Source organism: Mustela nivalis (assembly GCF_964662115.1).
Source record: "Mustela nivalis genome assembly, chromosome: 13".
NCBI lineage: Eukaryota > Metazoa > Chordata > Mammalia > Carnivora > Mustelidae > Mustela > Mustela nivalis.
Genome location: NC_139032.1, coordinates 71472379 through 71499863, shown reverse-complemented (window position 1 = coordinate 71499863; position 27485 = coordinate 71472379). Strand labels below are relative to the sequence as shown.

The 27485-nt window shown below is 48.7% G+C and overlaps 1 protein-coding gene and 3 long non-coding RNA genes across 6 annotated transcripts in view; 3 read left to right on the top strand and 1 right to left on the bottom strand.

Annotated features, from left to right (window-relative positions):
- Window positions 1-26604, bottom strand: part of LOC309847091 — a 55954-nt gene extending 29350 nt beyond the window's left edge. Inside the window, exons 1-4 of one of the 3 annotated variants that reach the window (XR_014302292.1) lie at window positions 26593-26604; window positions 13911-13978; window positions 11708-11780; window positions 3226-3323 (exon numbers count right to left, since the gene is read on the bottom strand). This is a non-coding gene — a long non-coding RNA (uncharacterized lncRNA). Of the gene's footprint in view, window positions 1-3225; window positions 3324-9154; window positions 9444-11707; window positions 11781-13910; window positions 14929-26592 lie in introns of those variants that run through there. The other 2 variants (XR_014302293.1, XR_014302294.1) reach the window with 2 other exon arrangements.
- On the top strand, window positions 8299-13639 carry LOC309847085 (uncharacterized protein C9orf152). Its single transcript, XM_082696883.1, has 3 exons — window positions 8299-8452; window positions 8981-9173; window positions 11742-13639. Exons 2-3 carry the CDS (start codon window positions 8981-8983, stop codon window positions 12266-12268), a joined length of 720 nt encoding a protein of 239 aa, XP_082553009.1. The 5' UTR covers window positions 8299-8452; the 3' UTR covers window positions 12269-13639.
- On the top strand, window positions 14927-16239 carry LOC309847103. Its single transcript, XR_014302310.1, has 2 exons — window positions 14927-15672; window positions 15816-16239. It is a non-coding gene; the product is annotated as an uncharacterized lncRNA (long non-coding RNA).
- Window positions 19165-23085, top strand: LOC309847100. Its single transcript, XR_014302307.1, has 3 exons — window positions 19165-19563; window positions 21943-22038; window positions 23001-23085. It is a non-coding gene; the product is annotated as an uncharacterized lncRNA (long non-coding RNA).
- Window positions 26605-27485: the final 881 nt, after the last annotated feature.

The window sequence follows — 27485 nt, the reverse complement described above, 5'->3', positions numbered from 1 at the left end:
GACTCTTAACTGTCGAGAACAAACTGAGGGTTACCAGCAGGGAGGCGGTTGGGGGGCGAGGTAAAGTAAGTGATGGATTCACGAGTCCCTTGTCAGGATGAACACTGGGCGATGTCTGGAGGTGTTGAATCACTCTAATGTACACTGGAAACATAATATGACACTGTATGTTAACTACACTGGAATCAAAATTTTAAAAAACTTTAAAATCCATCATGTGAATTTCCACCATGTGTCACAAGGACAGAAGCCAACTATCTCCCACCAGCCAGCATTTGCTCCTCGGGGCTGAAAACCAAACATAGTTGTGTTTTTAAAAGTTGGGATGAAGGGCCCTCACTGCTAAGGTGAGCTGAACCCACCACAGCTCAGATTTTGAAACGCCAAACCTGAGGCCTGACATCACCACTAAGGGGAAACCAGGTCCAAGGCATTAGGGACACGTTCTGGGCTGCGGAGCCCATCACCAGTATTTGATCTCGCTGACCCTCAGCCTGTTTTCCCTGCCTCTCCTGCTCCTTCCTGTGGAACCCACAATAAAGACACTTGCCTTGGTTTCCCTCATCCCTTCCTGCCCTTCTTCATGAGAACTGTGAGTACTAGTTGGCTTTCCAAGGGCAGACATCTCCTGCTCCATTGGCCTCATCATATCTGAATAATCAAACCAATATTTTAAAACACAGAAAGAAGCTGGGGAACACTGGCTTGCACATTCCCAGTCCAAAGAACAGTATTTTATTACTCCCATGCCATGGTGTACACCTGGTCTTTGGAATTCTCTTTGGCCAATGTTGGTATGTATGACTGTCAACTAGATTCTCCACGAAATCAATATGAAACATCACTTGCCCATGGAAAGATGCACATAGGGAACTGTCGGAACTGGGAGAGGAGAAAGTAGTGAGCAATGGATGATACTGAACAGACAGGTCAATGCTGGCATAGAGAACTGGCTCGAAGCTCTTGAACACCACACCAGCACTACGCCAAGCATTGTGTGTCCCAGGGAAGCAATCTTTGCTTAGCCGACTGCATAATCCCTACAGAGAACAATGGAAAGTAGCAGAAATGATTTGGAAACTGGGTGCTAGAATAAAACAATGAGATGAAGGATTAATATCCAGGAAGAAAATTTTTTTTAATGGAATCTGTAGATAGAAGAAATTATCATAATGGGTTCCAATGAGAAATTCATATTCAGTTCAATTTGATGATGGCAGGAACAAGTGTCCATTCAACTAACAGTCATTAGATACAGTATTGAGCTACCTGAAGAAACCAGGAAAATTGTGAATATTTCATTCCTTTTAAATCTATTATCAAAGGCCCTGTTATTGACTTCAGTGTTGTGGAGATTAAACATCTTTCTATATGCTTATTGACTTATTTTTTTGAAGTACCTGTCTTTTTTCTATGTCTGTATTAATGTCTATGTTTTCTCAATGGTTTGTAGTTCTTTATATATTTTAGGTAGGAATCTACTGACTGGTATTTCTATGTCCATTCTGTGCCTTGCATTTTTACTCTTAATGTCTTCAATAAAAAACAAATAAGGATTTCTTCATTTTAATGCACTCCATTTTATCAATAATATGCTCCCTGATTAGTGTTTTTCCTGTCTTGTTTAAATTATCTTTGCCTTCCCCCAAAACTTATTCTATTATTTCTTCTAGAAGACTTACTGTCTTTTAAAATTTGGACCTACAGGGCGCCTGGGTGGCTCAGTGGGTTAAGCCGCTGCCTTCGGCTCAGGTCTTGATCTCAGGGTCCTGGGATTGAGTTCCGCATAGGGCTCTCTGCTCAGCAAGGAGCCTGCTTCCCTCTCTCTCTTTCTGCCTGCCTCTCCATCTACTTGTGATTTCTCTCTGTCAAATAAATAAATAAAATCTTTAAAAAAAATTAAATCTAAAAAAAAATAAATAAAATAAAATTTGGACCTACAATCCAATTGGAATTGGGTTTTGTGTATGATGGGAGACAGAGGTCAAGATTAATCTTTCCCCACAGAGCTCTCCATTGGACTAAACACTGTTTATGGAACACTGCTTACTGCCTCTCCCTCCACCCCCTGGCTCTCTAGTGCCACCTTCATCACAAACATATTAAGCTGTTTAAGCTGTTTTATTTCAAGGGAGTTTTCTGTATTGATGTATTTACGTATGGCTTGAAATTTCTTTAATTTAGATTCACTGTCCACTTGGGTCCCTAAGTGAGGTCAACTTTCTGGGGATGTAATTATTGCCAACAAACAGCCCAGGAGTGATATGTCAATTAGACTTCAAGCAAAATACAAATCCCAGTTTCTGGGTGGACCCAAATCTTTCTCCATCTGACTCCATGCCTCCTCACATCTACAGACTATAGGCATGAAGAAGTCAAGACGGTTAGAGACTTAGTTATCTGTCCTCATATTCACAAACTGCCTGAAGACCCATATTGTTTATATTTGTAATCACATTTTCATTACTGCTTTCTTTTTTAAAGATTTATTTTTATTATGTTATGTTAGTCACCATACAGTACATCATTAGTTTTTGATGTAGTGTTCCATGATTCATTGTTTGTGTATGACACCCAGGGCTCCATGCAATATGTGCCCTTCTTCATACCCATCACTGGGCTAGAGAGAGAGAGAGCATGAGTTGGGGGAAGGGGGAAGGTGATAGAATCTCAAGCAGACTCTGTGCTGAGCTGGGAGCCTGATGCGCGGCTCGATCTCATGACGCATGAGATCATGACCACGAGATCATGACCTGAGCCGAAACCAAGAGTCGGAAGCTTAACCAACTGAGCCCTCACGTGTCCATTAGTGGCTTCTCCTTTGACTATTCAAAGGAATGGCCCCTCTCCTAGATGGGCTGGGCTAAAGCTGGGGGCACAGAAGCTAGAGACTCCAAAAAGGCTTTTTCTTTAGTGATTCACCATTGAGGAAGTGGGGAGGCCACCCAGGCCTGTCTCCACCCAGAAATTCTGAGAAAGAACTAAGCAGCCCAGGAGGTATGGAAAGAGAAATTCCAGGAGATGGAAGTTTCTAGCAAATGTTTAACCTGGCTCTGGGTCTCAAAAGCCTCTGTGTTCTTGGGCTTATCACCTCTCCAAATCCACCCAAACACAAAAACAGCCCATTAAAACACATATCAGAAATAAATAAAATAAATATAATGTCACAAAGAATCGAATGTCAACACTTGACAGGGAAGTGATGTCAAATTGAGCAACTCTCACTTGACTAGTACATGTGATTTCTGGAAGCCCAGGGGTCATCAGCCAAACCTGCTGGGATCCAAAAGTCATCTTCCAGAAGCCAGAGATGTAGCTGAAATCTTCGGTAGAAACAAAAGCAGAGATGAGTAGGTTTTTCCATAAATATCCTTGCCGTTCTGTGCACACATCTGGATCTGTGCACAAATTTCACACGCTAGGAAGAGGGACCCAGTGTTGTTTGGGAACAGCAGAGCAGAGATACGAACCTTGGAAAACACAGTCTAAGGAAAAACTCATAGCTTGGGTTACATGATAGGGCGACATTAACAGGTCAGCCCCTGTAGGGAGTCTCTGAAATTAGGCTCGCTCTTCTTCCGCAAATCTTTGCAACGGGTCTCAAGTTCATAGGCTGTAGCAGAGAGGACACACCTATGTTGAGATCGGACAGAGGGCTCAGAGCAGGGAAATTGAGACCTGAAGCCAATCCCTTCTTCCACATCCCCACCCCACTCTCCCATATAAATGCATCTCTGCAAACAGATCTGCCAGGACTGTGAACAGGAAAAGGTTTCTCCAAAGCTAGGTAGCTTGATAAGTCACTATGGAAATAGCTCCGTGGTTCTTGGCTTTAATGGCATGCCGGCAAGTATCACAGTAGCGAAGCCTCGCCCCTTCCTTCTGTGATTTGGATCCAGTGGGTATGGGATGAAGCCCTGGCGTCAGGAACTATAAGAAGTTACTCAAGTGATTCTTACTGTGCAGTCAGAATCGAGAGCCCCCAAATTAGCTTAAACACCTTCGGACTGCAGCCATCACACTATATAACAGAAAACCCAAGAATGTGGGCCCAAAAGGCTGGGACGACTTTTCAGTCAAGGATCAGGTTCAGGATGAGTTGATTAAAGGAAAATTTACAGATTTTGGAACAAGGAATCAAATTGTTCCTGGATGTTAACTTACTATTATTATTATTTCAATTTTTTATTTTAAGGAGGCTCCACGCCCAACATGGGGCTGGAACTCACAGCCCTGAGATGGAGTCACAGTATTCTACCAGGTGCTCCCCTGGATGTTATCTTATTTTTAAAGCTCACACAGAACATTATCTGAGAAACTGATTAAAGTTTTTTTTTTTAGAAATCTTTTTTTTTTTAAGATTTTTTATTTATTTGTCAGAGACAGAGGGAGAGAGAGCGAGCAAGCACAGGCAGACAGAGGCAGGCAGAGGCAGAGGGAGAAGCAGGCTCCCTGCCGAGCAAGGAGCCCAATGTGGGACTCGATCCCAGGACCCTGGGATCATGACCTGAGCCAAAGGCAGCTGCTTAACCAACTGAGCCACCCAGGCGTCCCTGATTAAAGTTTTTTAAACTAGGTTTTTTAAAAGAGCATTTTGCTAATAATAAATAGTGGAGGAGTATCTAATCTCAGACCCCCGTTAGACTCAGGTTTCAGTATCATGGGATACACTTTTTTAAAAAAAGATTTTATTTATTTGACAGACAGAGATCACAAGTAGGCAGAGCACCAGGCAGAGAGAAAGGGAGAAGCAGGCTCCCCACTGAGCGGAGAGCCCCATGCGGGACTCAATCCTTGGGCCCTGGGATCATGACCTGAGCCGAAGGCAGAGGCTTTAACCCACTGAGCCACCCAGGCGCCCCGCATGGGATATACTTTATGAGAAGGAACTCCAGCTCCGAAAGCAGAATGAAGTGGGTGCAAATTCTGTCCTTCCAGTTATCAAGCTGTGGCACCCTGCGTAGGTTACACAACCTCTCTGAGCCCCTGTAATGGGGGTAATAATACCTGTTTCCCAGGAAGCTGGTCGGGATGAAATGGGACAGCATATCCAAAGAGCCTTTGGTCAGGCTCTTTGACACTGGAACCACGTGGATTAACTCAGGGTTATGGTAAAGATATTCGGGGAAGGTAGGAACAAGGCAATAGTCACAAAACCCACTTGGACTTGCTCAGAGCTGCTGCTGAAATATTTTGGGAATGAGAGGCACCCCTGCCTGGTCAGTAGCAGGCATTCTTTGTCCCGATGGTCTCCCACCAATGGGGTTCAAATACTTCCCATCCGATTCCTTTGACTGTGGATTCAGTGGCTCTGTCTTGCTCTATGTGAAGCCTGATTACTTGGGCCTGCCACCTCCGGAAGGGTTAGGCCTATTTGGTAGAACTTCTACCTCAGGCTACTTCATAGGCACTGACTAGTCATAGATGGGCCCAGGGAGGGTGGTGAGGTCACTTGGCACTGAGCCTGTGTAAAGAAGCCCTCTGGAGAAATTTATAGGTTTATGGGGCCTGATAGCGGAACCAGCCAGAGCTCATTAAATAGCAGTAGAAACACCAAAACCCCTCAATCTTTCCCAGTTGTCTGTGTGGCTATGACTTAAGGTCCTCACTAGAGGGCAGGCAACTTTAAATGATGGATTTTTTTTTTATGGTGAATAAACTGGATAAATGATAATCATTATTGGAATAATAATCATAGGTAACATTTATTACATACATTCTAAAAGTTGGGAACTCCGCTAAATGCCATATATTTAATTAATTTAATTTAATTTAATTTACTATATATTTAATTTAATTTAAATTGCCATATATTTAATTTAAATTTATATTTATGTATATAAATATTTAATTTATATTTAATTTAATTTAAATTAACATATATTTAATTTAATTTAAATTACTTCTTGTACTCTCTTCACCTCGTTCTTACCATAAATGATAACAGTTCTTTCCCCACAACTGCATTGGACGTTTCATGAGGATAATGTCTATTTGCTATTCTTCACTGATCGATTACTGAGTCTGGAACATCACAGTAGCTGAGTAAGTACTTGTTGAATGAAATACATATTGAATGAATTGAATCTTAAGTTCAAAGCCAAAACATGGAGGCTGTTATTATTCTAGCACATTGTGTTTATCATTAGTAAAATTCCTTTCAAATTTTGAAATATCTTTTTAGGTATTTGAAATTAAGTATTAAGTAGTTGTCCCAGAGGATTCCTTCGATAACTTTTATATGCTTTATTTTGGAGGGTGTTGGGAAATATTTTTTTAACAGAGAGTGATAGACATTGTCAAAACTAAAATCAATAAGATCCTCCTTGAGAAGAACTCACACTATTAACTTATAATCGTAATTTAAGGTATGTAATTACCTGAACCAATATGTCAGTTTGTCTCCAACAAGTTCTTATAGCACTGACCTCACACCACCACTGTTCTAAGGACTTCATACCCTCATAAAGGTACTATTATTAACCCCATTTTACAGATGGTAAATAGTTACGCATAACTATTATTGGCCCATTTTACAGATGGGGAAACTGGGACGATTAAGAAAACAGATTTCACAACCCGTAAGTGGCACAGCCAGGATGAAAACCCAGGTGTTCTGGCGGGAGACTCCGGAACCTGGTCACCACAGTGCCTACTCACCTCACTTAATAAGATTGCACAGTCATCATATAAAGTTCTAATTGCACAGGTAATGATTCTGGTAGGCCACCGCAAAACAAATTTGGGAAAACTTTTGCACATTTTTATCCTGGACTTTTCATTCATTTGACATAATAGTGCTAGAAAAAGAAGGTCAGACAGTTCCTGGTTTAGACAGGGAGTTATTTTGTCACGGCATGATGAGGAATTATAAATGGTGATCCCCTTTCCAAAACACCAAACACACCAACTTGCAAAGGCCGGCCTGCTCTAGGGCAGAGTTCTTGGCGTATCAACTGAAAAACCAAAGCAGACAATGCAACCATTTTTTAAATATCCTCAGAATGCAATATACTTACAGCCAAGGGAGTTTTGCAATGAAAACAGGCAACAACCGTATGACTCAGCAATTCTGCTCCTGGGAAGAGTCACCAGAAGAACTGCAGACAAGTACTCAAAGAAAAACCTATACGTGAATATTCAGAGCACGAGCCAACTTTTCTGAGAGCCAACTGTATCATTTTCACCAAAGACAACATTTGCAGGTCTCTGCCAAGCTGCTGAGCCCCTCCTGAGGATCCAAAACCACAGGCATCCCTAACACAACAACTGAAACACACCCCTTCTCCTCTCCCACACCCTAGTCTGCTCCTTTCCTGGGCCCAGCTCTGTGACCAGAACTACCATTCATCTACCTGATATGGGTTAAATTGTGTCCCCCCCGCCCCCAAATTCATACGTTGAAGTTCTAGCCCCAGGACATTTGAATGTGACCATATTTTGGAAATAGAGTCATTGCAGATATAATTAGTTAAGATGAGGTCATTAGAGTGGGCCCTAATCCAACATCACTGTTGTCCTCATGAAAGGGGAAATCTGGACATGGAGACAGGCACACAGGGAGACCGCGGACTCCTAGCCTCCAGAATTCTAAGACAATACATTTCTGTCCTTTATGTTCCCAGTCTGTGGCACTCCATTAGAGCAGCCCTCGAAAACACACTGCCCAGTGGAGACTTCCTGTCCATCTCTCACTCCCTCTCCTGGTAACTAGACCCCATGCATTTCGGCTCCAGAACGGCTCTAGAATTCAGCTGCTACCCTTTCCACAGCCTCCGTAGGTGTGTTGGGAAATTTGGTTCTCTGCAAGCCTCATGTTAGGACAAGATAGAAAGGGACTTCGCTGACCGAAAGGCACAAGGATGGATCCAAGCTGGCGCAGGGGAGAGAGAGTCTAGGATTCCAAGGGGATATAAAATTGGAGGGGCTGGACAGCAGGGGTGAGGGCGCGCCTCGCTGTGGGTAAGAGAAACACTAGCTCCCTGCTTGGCTGGAGAAAGCTGAGTCGGAGCAGGCTGGTGCAAATGTCAGAGAGCTGCGGCTGGCCAGAGGACAGGGCTCCCCTGCCTCTGTCCCCAGGGCAAGGTTTGGGGCCGGGCTTCCTCCTGGGATGTGTGTGCTGGGTGAGTAGAGATGGGGGGGCACCTTTGCTGCTGGGGTTCCCAGGGGCATGGCTGAAGCGCACTGTGAGGCACAGCTTTGTGAGGCTGCAGAGGGTGCTCCTTTTCCATCGAAACCAAACGAACAGGTTTGCCCATGAGATTCCAGGTCTCAGTCCAAGAGGTGTGCGCTGAGCAGGCGCCTGGCCCAGCCCAGCATCAGCTCCCCGCTCAGGGGGGACGCGGGACACTGCGCAGGAACTCTGGGGATTAGACTCTGAACACTGGGATCCAGCAGTGAAGGACCTGGAGCACGGGGCCTCCCTGGGCACCCAGAAGGGCTCAGAGCAGCTGTGCGTGCCTTGCTCTTTCTCCCCTCCTCCTCCCTCACCCCACGCCCCTCCATCTCGCTCCAGGTCCCTCCTCCCCCCGCTGCCCTGCCGGCACCTGCCCCCATCTTTCCCTCCTCTCTCATCCGTTAGCCCCCTTGGCCCTACCAGCTTCCTCCTCTGTTGCTTCCTTTCCTCGTGGGGACCCCTTTTTTCCCCTCTCCCCTCTTCCCTCTGACTCCTTCTTTTCCTCCCCGCTTCCCCTCTCCTGCTCCTCCCCTCCCCCCCCCATGGCTCCCCACCTCCTCCTCCCCTCCCCTTAGCTCCACTCCTTTCCCGCCTTCCACTTCCCCTGCCCTCCTCTCCCCTCCATCTCCCTTCATCTCCCTTACCTTTTCCTCCCCCTCCTCTTCCCCTCCCCCCCTTTCCACCTGCCCTCCTCACTCCCCCCGCCCCCCACCGCTCCTTCTCTCCCCCCCCCCCGCCCCCCACCGCTCCTTCTCTCCCCTCCCTCGCCCCGCCCATCATTGTTTGTTTTTCTCCCGGATCCAGATGCAGGGGTGGCCCTGTTTCTGCCCTGCCCTGCCGCATTTCTGGCAGCTGGAGTCTTGCTTCATGGCGGAGGGCTCGGGCCCTCAGGCCCCGGGGAAAGAGCCCCCACTCAGCATCCAGGTCCTGCGAGCCCAGTACGAAGGCTTGCGAAAGCAGCAGAGGGCGCGGGCCTACCTGGTGGTGCTCCCGACAGGTAGGGCTGGGCAGGTGCTGGGACAAAAGCCAAAAGCGGAGGGAGGAGGGCCTGGCTATGGGCACAATGGGTGGTGGGCTGCGGCCAGGGCCGGTGGGGGCTCTGTGGGTCCTCGTGGTGGGAAAGAGCAGGCAAGCCAGCAGAGCCCAGCAGGAGGCCAGTTCTGGGCAGCTCTGCTTGGCTCAGTTCCCCTGCAGGGGCCTCAGCCAGGCATTAGCCAGCCGCCTGCTGTACCTGGCCTCCACTCTTAGGTTCTCACCTTGCCAGACTGTTCTGCCTGGTAGAGGTGGCTCGGCCCCCTGCTGGGCCAGGTGGGGGTGATGGGAGCACTTCCTGGCTGGGTCTCGCCTCCTGCAAAGCAGAGAAACTGGCCCTGGAGAGAGCAGACATGGTGCTCCCAACAGTCCGCCATGGGCCAGAGAACGTGTGGCGCTCAGGGACCCAGACTCATGGAGCTTACTTATCATGGTCTCAAACAACTTCTAAGGAGGCATGAGATACAGAAGCCTCCAGGAGAGAATGCCCCTTCCCTCTGGGAACTCAGATTTTGTTCCTGGATAAGTTAGGAGCATAAGGCTCCACCCCAGCCCTTCTCTCTAACAGAGGAATGAATGGGTGGAGGGAGGTGGGAAGAGCAATGCTGTGCCTGAGGGTTTCTTCAGGACTCCCTGAGCGGCCCACCCAATGCTAGGCCAGCTGGGAAGGAATCAGGGGCCAGAGGGACATCACCATCTGGAAGGAAGTGTGCTGTCCTGTGCAGATAACAGTGGTCCCACGCAGCGGAGGGTGCCCAGCTCCCATTCCTGGGGCTGTTCTGTGTGAACTGAACTGGCACAGCCAGACACTCCCCATCTCTGCAGGGTGGACACCAAAAGGTTCCTAAAGGTCTAGTCCATCCCCGAATGTGTTTATTCATTCAGTCATTCAGCAAACAAGAAATTAAACCACTCATCAAACAAGAGAGTACCATGCTCAGCAGACTCAGAATTCGGACGCACATTGCAAAGACAGGCCAACTCGACATGCCCTTGCTCCAACCCAACCCTCTGGGTCTTTCTCCCACGCTCTGTAACTCAGTGTGCTCCACCCCCCCCCACCCCGCCCAGCTATCCTCACCCATCAGTTTGGCCAAGTTAATGCCAGAAGGCTGGTCGGACTAGACTCTGATTTGTCAGGGAAGACTTCTGACTCCCAGATGAAGTCAGCCACTCAGCAGGATCTGTTTGGGGTCGGGGTCCAGGTGTACCCTCCACTTGGTCTTTTTCCTTGTTCTCTGTGGCCCCCGAACTGGGACTGACAAGGAAGGAGGCTCCTTTCTGCAACCAAGTCCTGCCCATCTGCCCGGACATAATGGAAAGGATACTAGTTCCAAGGTTCTCCTATCACATGCCCTCTTCCCAAATAAGTACACAGCATTCTGGACTTTTAGTCAGGGCGTCTATGTCCAGAAAAATCAGGTAGTCCTGAAGTGGGAACACATTTTCAGTCCCTCCGCGGTTTGCAGAGATGGCCCCACCAGTCCCGTTTCCTGCAGACTCCCAGACCCGGAGCTCTAGGGGCTTCCTTCTGCCTTCATACCTCAGCACCGTCTCTCCCCTCCTGCGCGCACCTGTCCCATCCAGGGCCTCCGGCAGGGACAAGTGCCACGAAGCTCAAGGGAGCCCCACTCACGATCCAGAGGCAATAGACCAACTCTCTTTGGAACCCCTTTCTGTCACTGCCACCAAGGGTTGATGATAAACTGTCGTGTGCCACAAGGTGGTAAAAACAGGTGCCTGAGAAAAAGAGACACTGGTCTGGACCATCATCCCTGCCGCAGCCAGTTCAGAGAAGCCGGAGCTGCTGTAACTGTGTTCCCAGATCAGTGTCCGAGGGGTGGGAGAAGGCGAGCCTCCAGACCTCCAAAAGGAGCTGCTTTGAAATACCGCTCCTCCCTCCTGCACCTTGGGCTGTAAACCCATTATGGGAATCCCAGAACAGAAAACCCTGTAGGTGAAGAGTAATCTTTTCCACTAGCCAGTGCCTGTGACTCTGTTCCATTCTTCCAATCTGAACACTCATTCCCTAGCTCTGCCCTGGGGTCACCCCCTCACTGCAGTTAGGAACCGGAGTCGATTATTAAACTCTGTTCTGCTTCAGATTTTTGTCATAGCATCGGTTCCCCCCTGCAATTTTCTTGTAACACATTCCTTTGCTTAGCGTTTTCCTAGCCCACTAGAACCTATCCGTGAAGATGTGGATTTTGTCTCGTTTGCTGCCGTATTCCCTGAACCTAGAATGAATGATGCTTGGCATGGAATAAGTGCTCAATAAATACTTGTTGAATGAATGAGTACATGTGCATAAGGGTGTGTATGTGTTAGAGAGGGTTTGTGTGGGTGTGAGTGTGTGGGCAGGGAAGGGAGGGGACAGGTGGGAGCAGGTACAGTGGGATCGCGTGTGACTCACGTCTATGTGTAAATACATATTTGGGATAATATTCCCATGGCTCGAGACCTCTGAGACCGCCAGAATGAGCGCTGCCATGTACCTACCAGGGGTGACCCTGCTTGTGCCTTGCTTTGCCAGGAGGACACACGCCTGCTCCGGCTGAGTCCGTGGTCAGTCCTGTTTGGATTAACAAGGAGAGAAGACACTCACTGTCCCTAGACGAGGCAGATCTGGAGGCTGAGGGGATGCTGGCGGAAGCCAACGGAGGCTGTCTTCGGGGCCGTGAATCTCCATGGCACGCACACCTGGAGATGTACCGCTGCGTTCAAACCTTCCACCAGGAAATCAGTCTTCCAGTAAAACACAAGAACAAGCTCATGGGGTCCAAACAAAGGCTCCCTCAGGAAGGAGACCCAGGTCTGTTTGAAAACAATCCGATGACCCAGCAAGGGTCCACCAACCTACCAACAGCCCAGTGTGAATGTCCGGTGAGCAATGCCCAGACAAAGGCAGAGGGATTTGGCTTGAATGTGGACATTTGGCACCCTCTTTCCAAGAAGAACCCACACAGGTCTGGAAAGCCAGCTCACTATCCATTTCCCCAGAGGAAAACGCCCAGGATCTCTCAAACCGCCAGGAACCTGGGCTTGTATGGCCCAGCCTAAAGCTTCCTACTCAGCCAAATGTCTCAACGTTGAAACTATGGATGGCCTCATCCAAGAACCCAGGAGGCAGAGCCATGAGTCGGGCCTCTAGCTAGGAGCAAGAACCAGACTAACTCAGTGGGAGGGATTTTGAACTTCATGGTGGCATGGTCTTGTCCTTCAGAAAAGAAGAGATTGCCTAGGTCAGATCTCACACAGTCTAGGATGAAAGAGTGTATCTGATCAGGGTGGCCCCACTGTGCTTGTATATGAAGACATGACTGGAACCCTAGATGCCGATTCCTTGGGGAGGCCCCGCAGGCATCTTCTCTGTCCCTAGAAATGGGAATTTTGGAACGTGATACTGGCACCCAAGCCACAGGAATGCCTTAGCAGGAGCACTAGAGTCAACGAGTGTGAGCAGCCTTGTTTTCAATATGTTCTGATGATTTCTCACATGATCTGGAGATGAGCTCTGAGAATTGCCTTTTTCTGCTTACTGTGTCTGGAGGCCAGCTCACTGAGAAGTCCTTGGTAGTGACCATACCATTTCAGCGGAGGCTCCCAAAGTATGGTCACTGTGGGTTGAAAGAAAAACTCTACTGTTTTGTGTGTGTAAGACATGTTCAGGAAGGTTGGCCATCTCTCCCCTCTCACTGAGACTGCACGTTCCAATGTCATCACAGGTATATTTCCTTCCTTCCTCCCCTCTGCTCTTGCCTTCCTACCTACCTGCCTGCCTGCCTTCCTTCTATCCATCCGTCCATCTCACTTATCTGTTATCTCACCTTCCCTCCCTTTCTCTCGCTCTCTCTCTGTCTGTCTCACTTTCTCTCTCCTAATTAAGTTATTAAACACTTCCAGGCCAGTCACTGAAGATATGTGGTAAGAGGAGCCTGAGCAGGAGACAAGGAAATGCTCCTGCTTGGAAAATACAGATGCCCCACAAACTCCTTCCTTTTCAGCTGAATTTGAAGCCCTCAGATCCTTCCTGGGATATGTTAAACGTAAAACAAAGGGAAGCAGGTGTTACTGCTTGGGTTATGGGAAGAAAGTAGGTCTCTCCTGGTTAATGTTTAACTTTAGTAATGATACTTAAACACACCAAAGGTGCCTTTCCCTCATATCAGATAATCTCTCTGTAAAGTTTCACTTGTATATTTTCCTCTTTTTGCCCCAACAGTGATCCAGTCTTGTCTATCTACACCCAGAGCTGTTAACTAGGTGTGTCATTACTTGGCAAAAATCCATGTGTGCCTGCTTCTTGGATCACCCAGAAATCCACTCCAATTTGGGAATTGGATTTCTGGGAATAATCAATAGAGCCATTGTTAATTTTTTTTTTTTTTTTTTTTTTTTAGTCTAATGAAAACCAGGACATTTTCTGAAAAACCTTTGTCCTTTGCTTTGTTTTGAAGAGGACCGCCACATGCAACCTCTCTTTCTACAATGCGTTAGTCAGGATAGACTGTGTTTTGCTGCAGAAACAAACCCTCCAATCTCACAACATGAGATTGTTGTGACTCACAAAAAGTCAACGAGTATTTGGGCGAACTTCCCAAATCCCTACAATATCAACACTGGTTTCCCTAATCGCTGTAGCAGGAGGAGAGGGTGTCCTCACTAATGGTCAGGTTCCAGCTTTCAAATCACTTCTACTTACATTTCATTGCCCAAAGCAAGTCTCACAGTCCTATCTTCACTTCAGGGATATGAAATCGTCCCATTTTCCTGGAAGGAGGGAAAAATTGGAAGACACAGGTGAGCAGTACTAATGGCTAGCACGGCAGATGGGGGTCAGACAGATTTCATTCTGAATACAAGGAGTAGCCATCAAGAGAGTTACATATGAGACTACAATGATTTAATTTGTAGTTTAACCAGATTACTCTGATCATTCAGAGAGAATGAGTTGAGGGTCACATTAAGAGGCAACACCAGGGGAAAAATGGCCAAGGCAAGTTCAGTGGGAAAGATGCTGTTATTTCAAGCACGAGTAGGAGCCGAAGAGATGGGGGAAAAGTGGGTACATTGCATATGTATTTTGGAGCTAGAGTCATTAGGATTTACTGAAGGAAGAGTAGAGGTTCCATTTGAGGGATCCTGAGTTTGAGATGTTCGTGAGACACACAGATGCAGATATCAAATGGGCCAGTGGACACCTGAGACCAAAGTTCTGGGCTGAATATGAGTTACATATGGTGGTGTGAGCAGGTGGAGGTCCTGAAAAGGACGAGGCAAGGCCAGTAGACCTCTACCCAGTGTGGAGAGAAGACAGGGTCCAGAATGAATCCTGAAAATGCATAATTCACTTAATTGAAAAGTCTCTAAGGATTTTTCCAATCGGACACTGAAGAGCAGGACCCTGACTAAGAAGAAAAGGAGAGCCGGGGTGCTGGGAAGTTACAGACCTTGAGAGGCAAGACATGGCAGGGGTCACTCCCCTAACTGTAAGCCTTCCGCAAAGCCCTTTTCTAGATCCACATTCCTCTGTCTGAAGTTGCTTTTTCTTGAGCCAGGGTTTAAAAGGCCAGAGGCCAGGGCACCTGCGTGGCTCAGTCATTTAAGCGGCTGCCTCTTGATTTCGGCTCAGGTCGTGGTCTCAGGGTCGTGAGATGGAGCCCTGCATCAGACTCCACACTCAGAGCGGAGTCTGCTCAAGATTCTCTCTCCCTCTCCCTCTCCCTTTGCCCCTCCTCTGTACCCTCTCAAAAAAATGAATGAATGAATGAATGAATGAATGAATGAAAGGCCAGAGTCCAAGAGGCAATCCCTGAGTTGTAGAACTTTTCAGCCAAGAACACAGGTCAGTGTCACCAAGTTCAGGTCAGAGCCAGCTGCCTGCCTGCCGTCGCGGCTGACCGGACAGGGAGGCACCTTTGCCCCAGAGGCCTGGCCTTCCCTGGACTGAGTCGTTCTCATACTCAGGACTGGGCAGAGGCAGTGGTGGGGGTGGGGTTGGAGGGTGGTTGAGGATCAAGTGTTCCCCTCAGAGAGTTTGAAGGCAGAGAGGGCAAGAGCCGTGCTGGTTTGGAGTCCTACTTCCCACAAGGCTGCTTCTGCCACAGCACTGGACCAGAACCACGCCCCCGTTGCTCAATCACACTCACACTTCTACCAACCCATGGGCTGGCACATGTGCTCAGGCAAAGGGCTCAGCTTAGTCTGGGCTGTCATACCACCCACAGCTCTGATTTCCTCTCTCCTGCGCTGGGCGGGACTGGAGCTAACCTCTTCCCACACTCTCCACGGTGCTAGCAGAGGAAGGTTCTTGGCCACTAGAGACCAACCCACATCGGGGCTCCCAGCCTTCCAACCACAGCGAGGAAACCCCGACGTGCTGCTGCTGATCGGCTTCAGTCTTCCGGGCTCCAGTCTCAGCATTGCCTTTGGGAGACATGACCTTGGCTGAGTTAGAACATGTGGTGATGATAGCTCCTGGGGGCAGGAGCAAGGACAGGAGGGTCCTTGGCATTAGCTGGCAATTCCATGTGTCCCCACTAGGGGGCAGTCTCCCCTCATGCCGCCTCAGCCTGATTCCCTAACTTTTCATCCCCGTGCTTCTCAGGCTCCTGGAGATGACAGACTCCCTCTCGTAGCCCCAGCCCACCCACCCCCTACCCATCAGAGTTCCACCTCTCTTTCCTGGGTGCCCCAGTCTCATCTCCTCTCTGCTGGCCCGGCCAGGGCCTGGGCACGCAGGCGGAAACTGTCTCTGGACCCATGACCCACCACCACCTTCGCAAGAGAAGCAGACCCAATCCAACGATGATGTCTCTGGGTTACAAAATTGAAATCCAAGGACAACCAGTCGCACACAACTGACCAGGCACTGGGTTGTCATCAATCAATAATTTCCTCACATTGCTTCCCTGTCTACTGTATGAAAGTCTGTCCCTGAGCTCCTGTTGGTGGGGCACCCCTAAGCACTTTTAGTCCACAGCTAGCGGATCCGAATAGATTTTTGCTCAAATAAACTCTTTAAATGTTTACTATGTCTCAGTTTCTCTTTCAACACTACTATGCTACACTGCTTCCTTCTGATTCCTTCCCTTCCTTTACTTCTACACCATCATAGCTAGGAAATCCTCTTGAAATATTCTGACTTGAAAACTGTGGTGAAATTGGTGCCTCTATCTGGAGGCCAGAGAGAACCCTAAGACTTTTTCGAAATACTCTGCTTCTTTTTTCTTTCTTTCTTTTTTTTTTTTTTTAAAGATTGTATTTATTTATTTGACAGACAGAGATTACAAGTAGGCAGAGAGGCAGGCAGAGAGAGATGGGGAAGCAGGCTCCTCGCTGAGCAGAGAGCCCAATGCAGAACTCGATCCCAGGACTTTAACCCACTGAGCCACCCAGGTGCCCCGAAATACTCTGCTTCTTAACGCCTAACCCCGTTCCAGCCATCCAGGCATTGGTTATCCCTACTTTGCACAAACATTCCTTTAGGTCTCCTCCTTACTGTTGAGAAATACCTAACTGACTCCACATCCACATTTTCCATCTGCACATAAATTCCTGAAGTTGATTTTTTTTTTTTTTCTGACTGCTGTGATGACGTGTCTTCCCCAGCGCATGAGCAAGATGCTTCCTAGAAACCGTATCCAAGGGAATGAACATTTCATTTCAATTTTATTCCTTGGCTCTGGGTTTGGGCGGTTGCATTGAGATTTCCCATTCACTTCTGTCTGGGAAGACAATACACTCACTATGTATTTTTAATCCTTTTATCTCCCCTTTGTCTGTTCCTTGATGAATCTACCACCTGGCTGTTTTAATCCACCCCCTGAATTCCTCAAGTCCAGGATCATAACCAAGGCCAGGCAGCACGCCAGCCTCTCAGCCTTGGCCAAGAAATGGAGGAAGGAAGAGAAAAGTTGCTGGCGGCACCTTCTGCGGACCCACACTTCAAGTGTTTTTAAGCCCGAGCTTTCCCTCCGAATCCATGTGAGATCTGATTAGCATATGTTTTCCCAATGCAGGCGCCGCTCTCCTTCACAAGAAGTGTGGTGCTCTCTTGGTTAGAGGGTTCTGAGAGAGCCCATCTCCGCTCCTGCCCCAGCTGTGGACACCCGCCCCTTCCAGGCTGAGGTTCCACTTGCCAGATCCTCCCCCAATACCAGACCCTTGCTCGCTTCTTTTAAGGTTCTGGCCACTGCGCATGTGGCCACACTTGCAATCTGAGGGCTAGGGGAGACTTTCCCCCAGATCCCAGGTTCCTCTCTGCTGAGCTCTTCTACCCCGTGCCAGCAAAATTGTTGGGAAGACCCCCGACCACCCAAAATTGTTGGGAAGACCCCTGACCACCCAAGGATCACCACCGGTCCCCAAAGGGTGTGTGCATGCAAAGGAGACTTAAAACAAGTGCTCGCTGTGGCAAACCCTGGTGAGTTGGCCCACATGCGAGCAGGGGGGGGCCCCCTTTGGCCCCTCCAGCCTACGGCATGTACCTGGGTGAGCCCTGTTCTTGAAGACAGTGCTTCCCATCCCCGACTGCATGAGAGAATCATCGGGAGCTTGAAGACTATCCAATTAAATTACAGTCTCCAGACTAGGGCCAGAGCATTGATATTCTATAGTTTACTTTTTAATCAAAGCATAAAACATGTAGAATGTGGGACGTGCACTAATCTTTCATGTATATCTTAGCGATATACACCATTTTCATAGCTAGATACACACACACACACACAGCATAGATCAAGATAAACATGTCCAGCATTCTAGAAAATTCCCTTCAGCCTCTTCCAGGTAACCCCAACCATATTTTCCCATTGTCCTGTTTCCATTTTTTTCCCCCGTCATGAATAAAGTCAATATTGTTTGCTGTACATGTCCTTTGGAGGCATTTGCTTTCATTTCTCTCTGTTAAATTCTCACCTCCCTCCTTTTTTTTTTTTTTTTTTTTAACAGACGCCTGTCTAGACCAGCTGGTGTGGAACACGGGCACTTTTTGAAAGCTCCCCCTGGTGATTCTAATGTGTGGTCAGCGTTCAGACCCAGTACCTTAGGACCACATGGATTACAAACCAGAGGCTAAAAGTTTCTCACAGGACAGCGGCTTCTCTGTAGGACCAAGCACGGCGTTCAAATCTTCATATCCCTTCTCCTTTGGGTCTCAGCCTTGTACTTGACTTCCTAAGGAGGGGCAGCAGCGAGGGGGCTGTTCTGTAGCCCATGCTTATTGTATCACACCAGTTGTGTGGGTGAGAACATTCACCCCTGCATCTGGGGCTGTCTAAAAAAGAAAGTTGAGCAGAAGGACCATTGATCCTCTAACCAATACACAGGCCCGACTGTGTTCTGTGCCGGGGAGAGTTACGTGGGGACTCTGGACTGCCTCGAGAACCCATCTGTGTGTTCTCCGTACATGGAACCAGAAACATATTGGTCGCTGGGGGCTGCACGGTTCTGTAATTTCAGGATTCTTCTTGAGATGAGCTAGAAGCCATCCACAGACGAAAGCGAACTCAATGATCACAATGAAAAAATACTTCCGGGCAAGAGTCTGGGGCAGTTCCGGCAAAATGCTCCCGAGAGCACTTTCTGTGGTATTTCTCTAGGGAGGAGGAGTGTGGGCAAAGAGTTATGTTCAGAGTGTTTTAAAACACTTTAACAATTTCAGAGTGATTAGCTTTGGAGCGATTGGGGTCACCGCTGGTGCCCCCGCTGAGCACCAAGCGCCATGGCCCGCAGGCCAGCAGCACCAGCTTCACTGGGCACAGGTCGGAGATGGGATCCAGCCCTACCCGGACCTGCCGACCCGGACACTCTGGGGGTGAGGCCACACAGTGTGTCCGAGCAAGTCCTCCATGTGACTCGGATGCCATCTCATGGGTCATGACACAGACTGTCCCCTGCATGCATCCCGTGTGCTAGATTTCTTCTTCTAGATTTAAGCAAAAAAAGATCCCCGGTCAGTGTTCCAAGCACTGGTATAGAGACGCTGGAGAACTGCTTACTGGTTTGGGAGAGACTGTGCCACCATGACAAGCTTGCTTACCCACTTTTGGTCCCCTTTTCCTACTCTGGGCTAAAGAGGGGCAGGGAAGAAAAGTGTCCCTTGGAAGCCACCTAGGAAGGGAGCAGAGCCCCCACCCCTTTTTTTCTAATTGGCTCCTTGCGGAGTCAAGCCAGCCAGTGAAGCTTGGGAGAGGCCACTGTAGTGGGTTACGTGGCAGGTTACCACATGAAGAGTCTGCAGACGGACAGAGAACACACCGTTTCCAGGGACCGAGCAGTTTCTGCATACCAGGCTCTGTGCTACGACAAGAGCCAGGGACGTAGGAATGTCAGACGCTTTGTTCTTCAGGAGGGTAAGTAAAGCTCCAAAACATTGCACAGGCACACCTTGTGGGCTATAGTCATACATCTGAATCATAAACCACAAACAGTGGTGCACACAGAAACGGGGTCAGAGAAAGAGGGGCAGTCTAAGCCAGAAATTCACTTTCTAAGCAACACTCAACTCAGCGAACTTGAGAAATTTTGGCTCTCCCGATGCTTAACACCACACCCTTCTCCAGGTGTGACCAGAAACCCGAAGAATTAAAATGCCAACACCAAATCTTACCGAACCGCTCCGGTCTATACTGTTTGTTCTCGTTTTAATATATTATTTAGTTTTATTAAAAACAAAATCCAGGGGTGCCTGGGTGGCTCAGGGGTTCAAGCCTCTCTGCCTTCAGCTCAGATCATGATCTCAGGGTCCTGGAATTGGGACCCACATCAGGCTCTCTACATAGCAGGGAGCCTGCTTCCTCCTCTTTCTCTGCCTGCCTCTCTGCCTACTTGTGATCTCTCTCTCTCTCTCTCTGACAAATAAATAAAAACAAACAAAAAACCCCCACAAAATCAAACAAACTAACAAATCCATGATCATGGATGAAATTCACAGCTGGGCTTGTAGCATTTCTGATCACTCACAGAAATAGGAAGCATTCCAGCCACGAAGTCACAAAACACCTTTTCGGTTGAGAACTTATTACATTCTGTCCAGTGTCATTTAAAAAAGAAAAGATTTCTGCTTTCATTCAAAGGGAAAACTTCTTCCTCTGTAGCTCTGTCCGCAGGGGGAAGGTGGGAAGCTCAGCTAGGGCTGGGCTAGGGCTCACCTACCTGGAGCTTCTCCTTCTCATCCTGAGTTCCTTGGAGAGGTTTCTATCTTCTTCAGGGCGGGGAGTAGGCGGTGGCTGGGAGGGAGGGAGGTGAGGTAAGACCTTACTTGACTAACACCACCCGGAGATGGGCAGGGAAGGAGCGAGAGCCAACACTTTCCCTTTCTTGGTTTTGGAGACCCACCTTCTCCTCGCTGGGATGTTCCTTTGACAGGGGAGGGAGGATGTACCCCGCTCCAAATGGCTGCTGGTCTGCGCACAGGGTGAAACTCCAGCTTCTCTCTGCTGTTGCTCAGCCCCTCTCTGGGCAGCTCTACACACAGGATCTAAGGAAACCTCGCACCTCTTGAGTGAGCAACCCACCTCTGCTCCACAGCATGGCTGCACCACGCTTCGTGCCCATGGATTCTAGGGAGGAGCTCTAATGCCCACAGCCAGCTCTCTTTCCTACATTGTTAAGAAGCTGACCACTTCCCCATTTCCTTGATCTTCAGAGAACACACAAAAGCTCCTTGAGGGTCCCTAAAATCCCTTTCCCTCAGCTAGTGGAGAGGCAGACCCCCCGGCCCCCTCTGTGGTGGTGGGGCTCTGAACTCACTCAACTTTCTCTCCAACAACCCTCTGCTAATCCCGGACTCCTGACACGGAAGCGGTTGGAAGTTATGGATGGGATTAAACCAGATTTTCAAGAGTTTCCTCAAACCCACTCCTAGGTATGTGCCCCAAAGAACCGAAACCGGGGACTCACATAAGTACATGACTATGTCTGTTCACAGCAGCACTCCTCAAAGGAGCCGAAAGCTGGGAAGAGCTCCAGTGGCCACCAGTGGATGGACGGATAGAGAGACAGAATGTGGTCTGTCCACATAGTGGAAATACCACTCAGGCTTAAGACAGCAAGAAGCTCTAACACCTGCTATAAACAGGACAAACCTAGAAACCATTACGTTAAGTGAAAGAAGCCAGATCCAAAGGGTCACGTACTGTATGATTTTATCTATACAAAATGTCCATAACTGGCCAATTCACAGAGATAGCAATTAGATGTGTGGTTGCAAGGAGCTGGGCGAGGGATACTGAGGAGTGACTGTTCACGGATGAGGGGACTTCTGCTGGGGAGGATGGAAACGCTTCGGAACTAATAGAGACGATGAAATGGTTCAACTCTGGGAATGGACTAAGCATCCTGACTTGTTCACTTTAAAAATGATTAATTGTAAGTTATGCGAATTTCACCTCAGGTAATTATAATCTCTTTAAAGTCATGTATGCTTCCCCAGCAAACCCTCTGGTTCCATCTTGGCCATCTCTGAGCCCATCCCTCTGGTCTCACCCACGCGGCTCTGTTCTGGTGCTCGTCTCTTTTCACACCTGCCTTCCTCCTGGGAGAGCTGCTCTATGGTGTCCCCTCTCTCTTCCCTGCAGGTGACAGATTCCCTGCAGGATACCCTTTGGTGCTGCCTCACACACAGGTTGGGCAGAGCCCTTGAATTCTCTTTCGTCATATTTATGGAACCCAGGGAGGTACAACCGAGAGCCCTCATTAGGCCCCCGTGTCATGAGCTTTTCCCTTTCCAGGTGCCCAGGCTGATTGTCAAGGACCAAGTGCCCTGAGCAAGCAGAGGGTTTAGGGGACATTAAGAATAGATGATGAGGATGCATCGAAAAGATAAGGTGTGTTAATTACATGTTCATTACTTCAAATGTTCTGCGGCTGCGAGGACTCGAGTTTTGAACGTTTTATGCGCAGGCAGCCTTGTCCCAGGGAGAGTGCAATGCGGGACAGAGACACACATCAGAGAGGTCTGACATTCTTAGGGACAGTCTTCTTGGTCTACCCTTTGCTGAGTCTCCCAGGTCCCACCTCGCCACTAGTGCACACGCAAAGAGCCTGAGCACTAGGAGCCCCGTCTACTTGCAGTGGACATCTCTTAGAGTGAGCTGGTCCTTAGGCACAACACAGTTACGTGGTCCACCTTAAAGGGTCAAAACACCCCGTGCTCCGCAGTCGTATCTCTGGGAGCATTATTCTTTGTGTTAAAAGACAAGGGAGATGCTGATGAGTCCAGAGGACTTTCTAGTTCTCTGTTCCTCTCATCTGTCCTTGTCACTATTTGTCACCCCAAAGGTTGTGCTGTCATAACTCTGGAAAAAGCTACGCTACACGTAGACCATGGACTGGGAGAGGCTACACCACCCTAATCACGTGTTTTTTTTTTTTTTTAAGATTTTTTAATTTATTTGTTTGACAGATAGAGATCACAGGTAGGCAGAGAGAGAGAGAGAAGGAAGCAGGTTCCCTGCTGAGCAGAGAGCCCAATGTGGGGCTCGATCCCAGGACCCTGGAACCATGACCTGAGCCGAAGGCAGAGGCCTTAACCCACTGAGCCACCCAGGCGCCCCCCTAATCACGTTTTTAATAGCTTATTCCTTTAGGCTGCCTTTGGGTTGTTTCCTTAACAGCTTCTGTGGCGGCAGTGGAAATTCTAGAAATAGTTAGTCCTCATCTCTAGAAGCCAGTCTACAGTCTGTCTCAATGCCACCGAGAAGCCAGGGAATGGCCACACCCATGTTTCAGCAAGTGGCTTGGCTGCATCTCACTATTTCCTAAAGCTGGACCATACCTATGACCGCAGGTCCTGGGGGTGACGGAGGAACAGGATGAGAAAGAAACCAACTTAAATAAGTCTGCCCTTGGACCTTCACGGTTCCCCTTGGACTGTCATGTAAGAGAGAAATAAACTATGTTCCTTCAGACACTGACTTAATTTTTGGGTCTCTTCATCGACAGTCTAGCTTCACCACGCCCAGTCCAGAAGCAGACATCTAGAACTAGAGTGTTTCTTGAGAGAGAGAGAGAGAGAGAGAGAGAGAGAGAGTGTGTGTGTGTGTGTGTGTGTGTGTGTACACGGAGACAGCAGGAGCCAAGGAAAACATGCTGTAGGCAAGAGAGAGCTGGCGATCACGTCTGTGGCCCACCAGAACATATGCAGGACTCCGTAGGCACTCGTGATAATAAAGACGGCAAACCATGGTGCCTCGTTGGAAAGAACCAGAATTTCAGCATGCATTGGCTCTTTGTGACAATAGTGGCTTTTAGTGGACCGTCAGTGCAACTGCCCCCCTCCAATTGCCCTGACTTGGACGACACCCCCAATTGCCAGCCCCCAGTAGTGCCATCTCCCTCTTGGCACTGGTCTGCGCTCAGCGCAGGCTCTACCGGTCAGACAGAAAGCAGAGCTGGACCAGGACCAAGATGGGAGGTTTGTTTGCTGTTCAATCAAGTCTTCGAGAAGGAAAGTTGGGGAGGCAGGAGCACAGGCTCTGGCCGGGAGGATGGCCTGGATTTGAATCCTCCTTCCACCCCTAGACTTGTCACCGGCACCAAGTTATTCAGACGCCCCGAGGGCGGGTTTTCTCCTTTGTAAGATGGAGACGATACTATAGTAGGAACCTCAAAGGAGTATTGCCAGGAATGGAGCGAAGGAACCCACCAGCGCTGGCTCTTGGAAGGGCTCAGGTAGAGGCCTGCTGCCCTCTGCTGGCGGCGGTCGGCTTTCCGCCGACATGTGAGTGTAAGTAAAAGGGCCACATTGGGCCTCCGCATAGCATTGCACACGTGGTGGCTTCCATTTTGGTGTTTTTGGGGTAGCTCCATGTCAGATCTCAAAGGATTCCGGTCTTGTGTTCAGAGTGGGAAAATGTCCTGACTCCCCTGGGGAAGGCTCGCGGCTGGGGAGGCGGCTTTGGCCCTAGACACCATCGCCACCTAGTGGCCACACTTCGTGCTTGCAGGCAAAGGCGAACCCCCAAAAGTGAGAAACTCCACCCTTCCCGGAGGCGACTGAACCGCCCTCCTGTTCTTGCAGGAAGTTCCTTCTTCAGTGTCTCCTGGCAGGTTCCTAGCGCCGTTTGACCCTCCCCTGATGAGTTCTGGAACATCTGTGGCTTCTCCTAAACATCTTTCCATTTGGATCGTTCTCTCTCGCGCCCAGAAGAATACTACACTTACATAGTTCCCACACTAAGGGGAAAACTTTAAAGCATGCTAAGAGAGTGTGAGACCTGCACAGGATGGCCCCACTCAACAGGCAGGTGTGGACACAGTGCCCGACTTTGGAGCAGCTTTGCCCCCACATTCCTTATGCAAAGAGCTCCCCCAATCCCAGTGAAAACATCCCGACAACCTCCGTTTTCATTTGTTCTTATGTGCACAGCGTTGGACACATAGTAGGCGCTCAGTAAGGATTTGCTGATGGAAGGCAGGCCTTTCCGGGAAGTAAACTCCGAGCTCATCGGCCCTCAACATTTCTATTCATTCTGCACAGCAACTCTAGAAGTCAGAAATCCAATCTAGAATAAGCAAATGGTCAAAGGTTCTGCTGAAAAAGTGGTGAGTCCCAACTCTGAGGTCCCTGTCTGATCCCAGAGGTTTGTCAGACACTGACAATGGCCGTGGAAATACTATATGTCCAAGGCCATGGTTCACAACATGGGCTCTTTGGTGTCATGTATGTGGTCTTCCCAGCACCCCCTGCCCTGCGCCACAGCCCCTGGTGACAGGAGTGAGCACTAGACCTAGGCTGGGTGGTTTTGCTCTCTGGGACGTATCACGATCATCCTAAGAGATGGTCAGAGTCCTGAGCCCCTGATTGCTACCTGCCGTGACCAGTTCAGAACATTCAGGCAGAGGCACCTGGGTGGCTCAGTGGGTTAAGCCGATGCCTTCAGCTCAGGTCATGATCTCAGGGTCCTGGGATCGAGTCCAGCATCGGGCTCTCTGCTCAGCGGGGAGCTTGATTCCCCCTCTCTCTCTCTGCCTGCTTCTCTGCCTACTTGTGATCTCTCTCTGTCAAATAAATAAAATCTTAAAAAAAAAAAAAAACACATTCAGGCAAATGATGGCTCTGTTAATGGGGCTTTAGCTCCAGACCTCTAGGTTATCCCGTTTTCTGATCTCCACCAATTATTCAATATTCAGGGATTTTGCAAAACAGTTGTTAAACCATCGGCATCTTGCAATCAGCCGCTGTAGGAATATTTATACCACAGAAATCAGCAAACGCTTCTAACGATCATGGCTTCTTCTCCCAGAAATAACTCTGTGTCCATTTGGGTTCTTTCGCAGTGTGCAGCTAATGGAAGCTAGAACATGCCTCCCTTGTAGCTTTTGCATTCCTCAGTTCACCCAAAAGCTTGAACAGCTGGGCCTGCTGTCAGCCAGAGGAGGTTGGAAGAGAGGAGACCTGAGACAAAGCCCCTCCCTCAGCCCCCAACACTCCTCCTGGGACCCATGAGATGGGCGGGTTCAGCCCCTCGAGGCCTTTTATTCATTGCATTTTGAGGTTGCCCTCAGGAACTTTCCGGATAGAGTCAGGCCATGAGGCAAACACATTTCTCCACTAGGCTACCAATTCTCAATCTTGGCTGCAAGTTAGAAACACCTGGGGAGCTGCTAAGACACGCCCACGTTCACAGCCTTGTCTGAGCCCCGTGAAGACAAAATACCAGAATATCTGAGAATGAGGCCCAAGTGCCGGTATCTTAAAAGCAAACTCCTGGGGACCCTGTGTGGGTGCGGCCAAGAAGGCAGCCACAGCCCTGGGCAGTGCTGCTCAAGCTTGCCGCAGGTTAGTCTCCTGGGGTGCTTTTTAATCGCCAGCCCAGGCCAACTGAACCCAAACTTTTAAAGCTCTCCAGGTGATTCAGATGGAGTCAGAAATTGAGAAGTGCTGCTTTAGACCAAATAAGGATAATAAGGAATGCCTTTTATTTTGTATCTCATCTCAAATTATGCAGCCATGTTAATTAAAAACAAAACAAAAACCCCAAAAAACAAAACAAAAAAACCTTACAGGGTCCTGATGTTGCTACCCCCCCCCACATAATAAAAACTTCCAAAAGTCAAATGAACCCCTTGTTCTTACTCTGAAATCACAGTCTGAATGTACCTAGATATTCCGTTCTCCTGACATTTATTTTCTTTTTAATTTGCTCAACCCCTTCGAGGGGGGGCGGTCCTCTGGAGAGTCTGAATGGAATCGACACCCTGGTTCACCAAGACCCACAAAGCATTGATTTGGCATGTTGGGTAAAGGCACACCCCCCCCCCCAATATTCAAAACAACCTGGGACCACATGTGACGGTATCTGCAGCTTATAAATCAGGTGTCCGTTCCCCCGTTTTCAAACATTAAGTGGTACGCCCAGACCCTACTCATTACTTACTCTAGGTCGGTGATTCTCAGACTGGTGTTCCTCGACCAGCCGCGACATGTCCAGGCAGCAGGTTAGAAGATTCTTAGGCTGCGTACGCCAGACCTACTGAATCAGAAGCCCTGGATACGAGGCCCCAGTCCGTGTTTAACAAGCCCTCCAGGTGTCAGAGGTATTTGCTGAAGCAGAAGCCGCGCTCCACAGAGGCACATCGCTGCTAGGAGCTGAGGACCACTGCGGACACAGAATGTGGTCTCAGTGGGTAGGCGGAGACTAACCAAACCAACAGGGGAAACAGAGATTTGCCACTTTACTCTTCTGGGGGTACCCACACAGGCATCCTAGGTTTTCAGAGCCCACCACCTGTGAACTGAGAACAAAGCAGCTGGATAATTCTCCCACTGAGTTGAACGGACGCTGAGAATACTAAATACTAGATCATGGCAGAATTAAACAAACAAACAAAAAAATCTTTATTATGCATTTTTCTTGCTCTGAAAGAAAACATCTGCATGCTTGGGCAACATTTTGAAATTGTTATTGTGCCATCTCCGGGGATTTTCGGAGGCCCCGTTCTTTGCCTTTGTGTCTTCTTAGACCTGTCAAACCTTTTCAAGTCTCCCTCTGAATTCCCTATTTGTTCTCTGTGCTCCCAGCAGCCTAGTTTTAAACTTTGTGGGGGTTCTGTGCAGGGAGGGACATAAGCACCACCCTTTCTTGTGACACAGGCCTCCCATAATGAACATGAGCAATGCTCAGAGGTAACTTCGTGGCCTCATGTGTCCCCCAGTGATTGTCTTTGACAGCCGGTAAGTACAGGGGAGATCAAAGTGGTGTAGGGACAGGAGGTCTCGGTCAGAGAGCAAAAAGCCTGCAGCCCATCTACCCATTAGTGGTTTTAATGC

Excerpts from the sequence above, each read along its gene's own strand:
- LOC309847085 (XM_082696883.1), top strand. The coding sequence starts at position 8,981 with ATGCAGGGGTGGCCCTGTTTCTGCCCTGCCCTGCCGCATTTCTGGCAG. Across the intron at positions 9,174-11,741 it reads CCTGGTGGTGCTCCCGACAG|GAGGACACACGCCTGCTCCG; the intron begins GTAGGGCTGGGC and ends TTGCTTTGCCAG.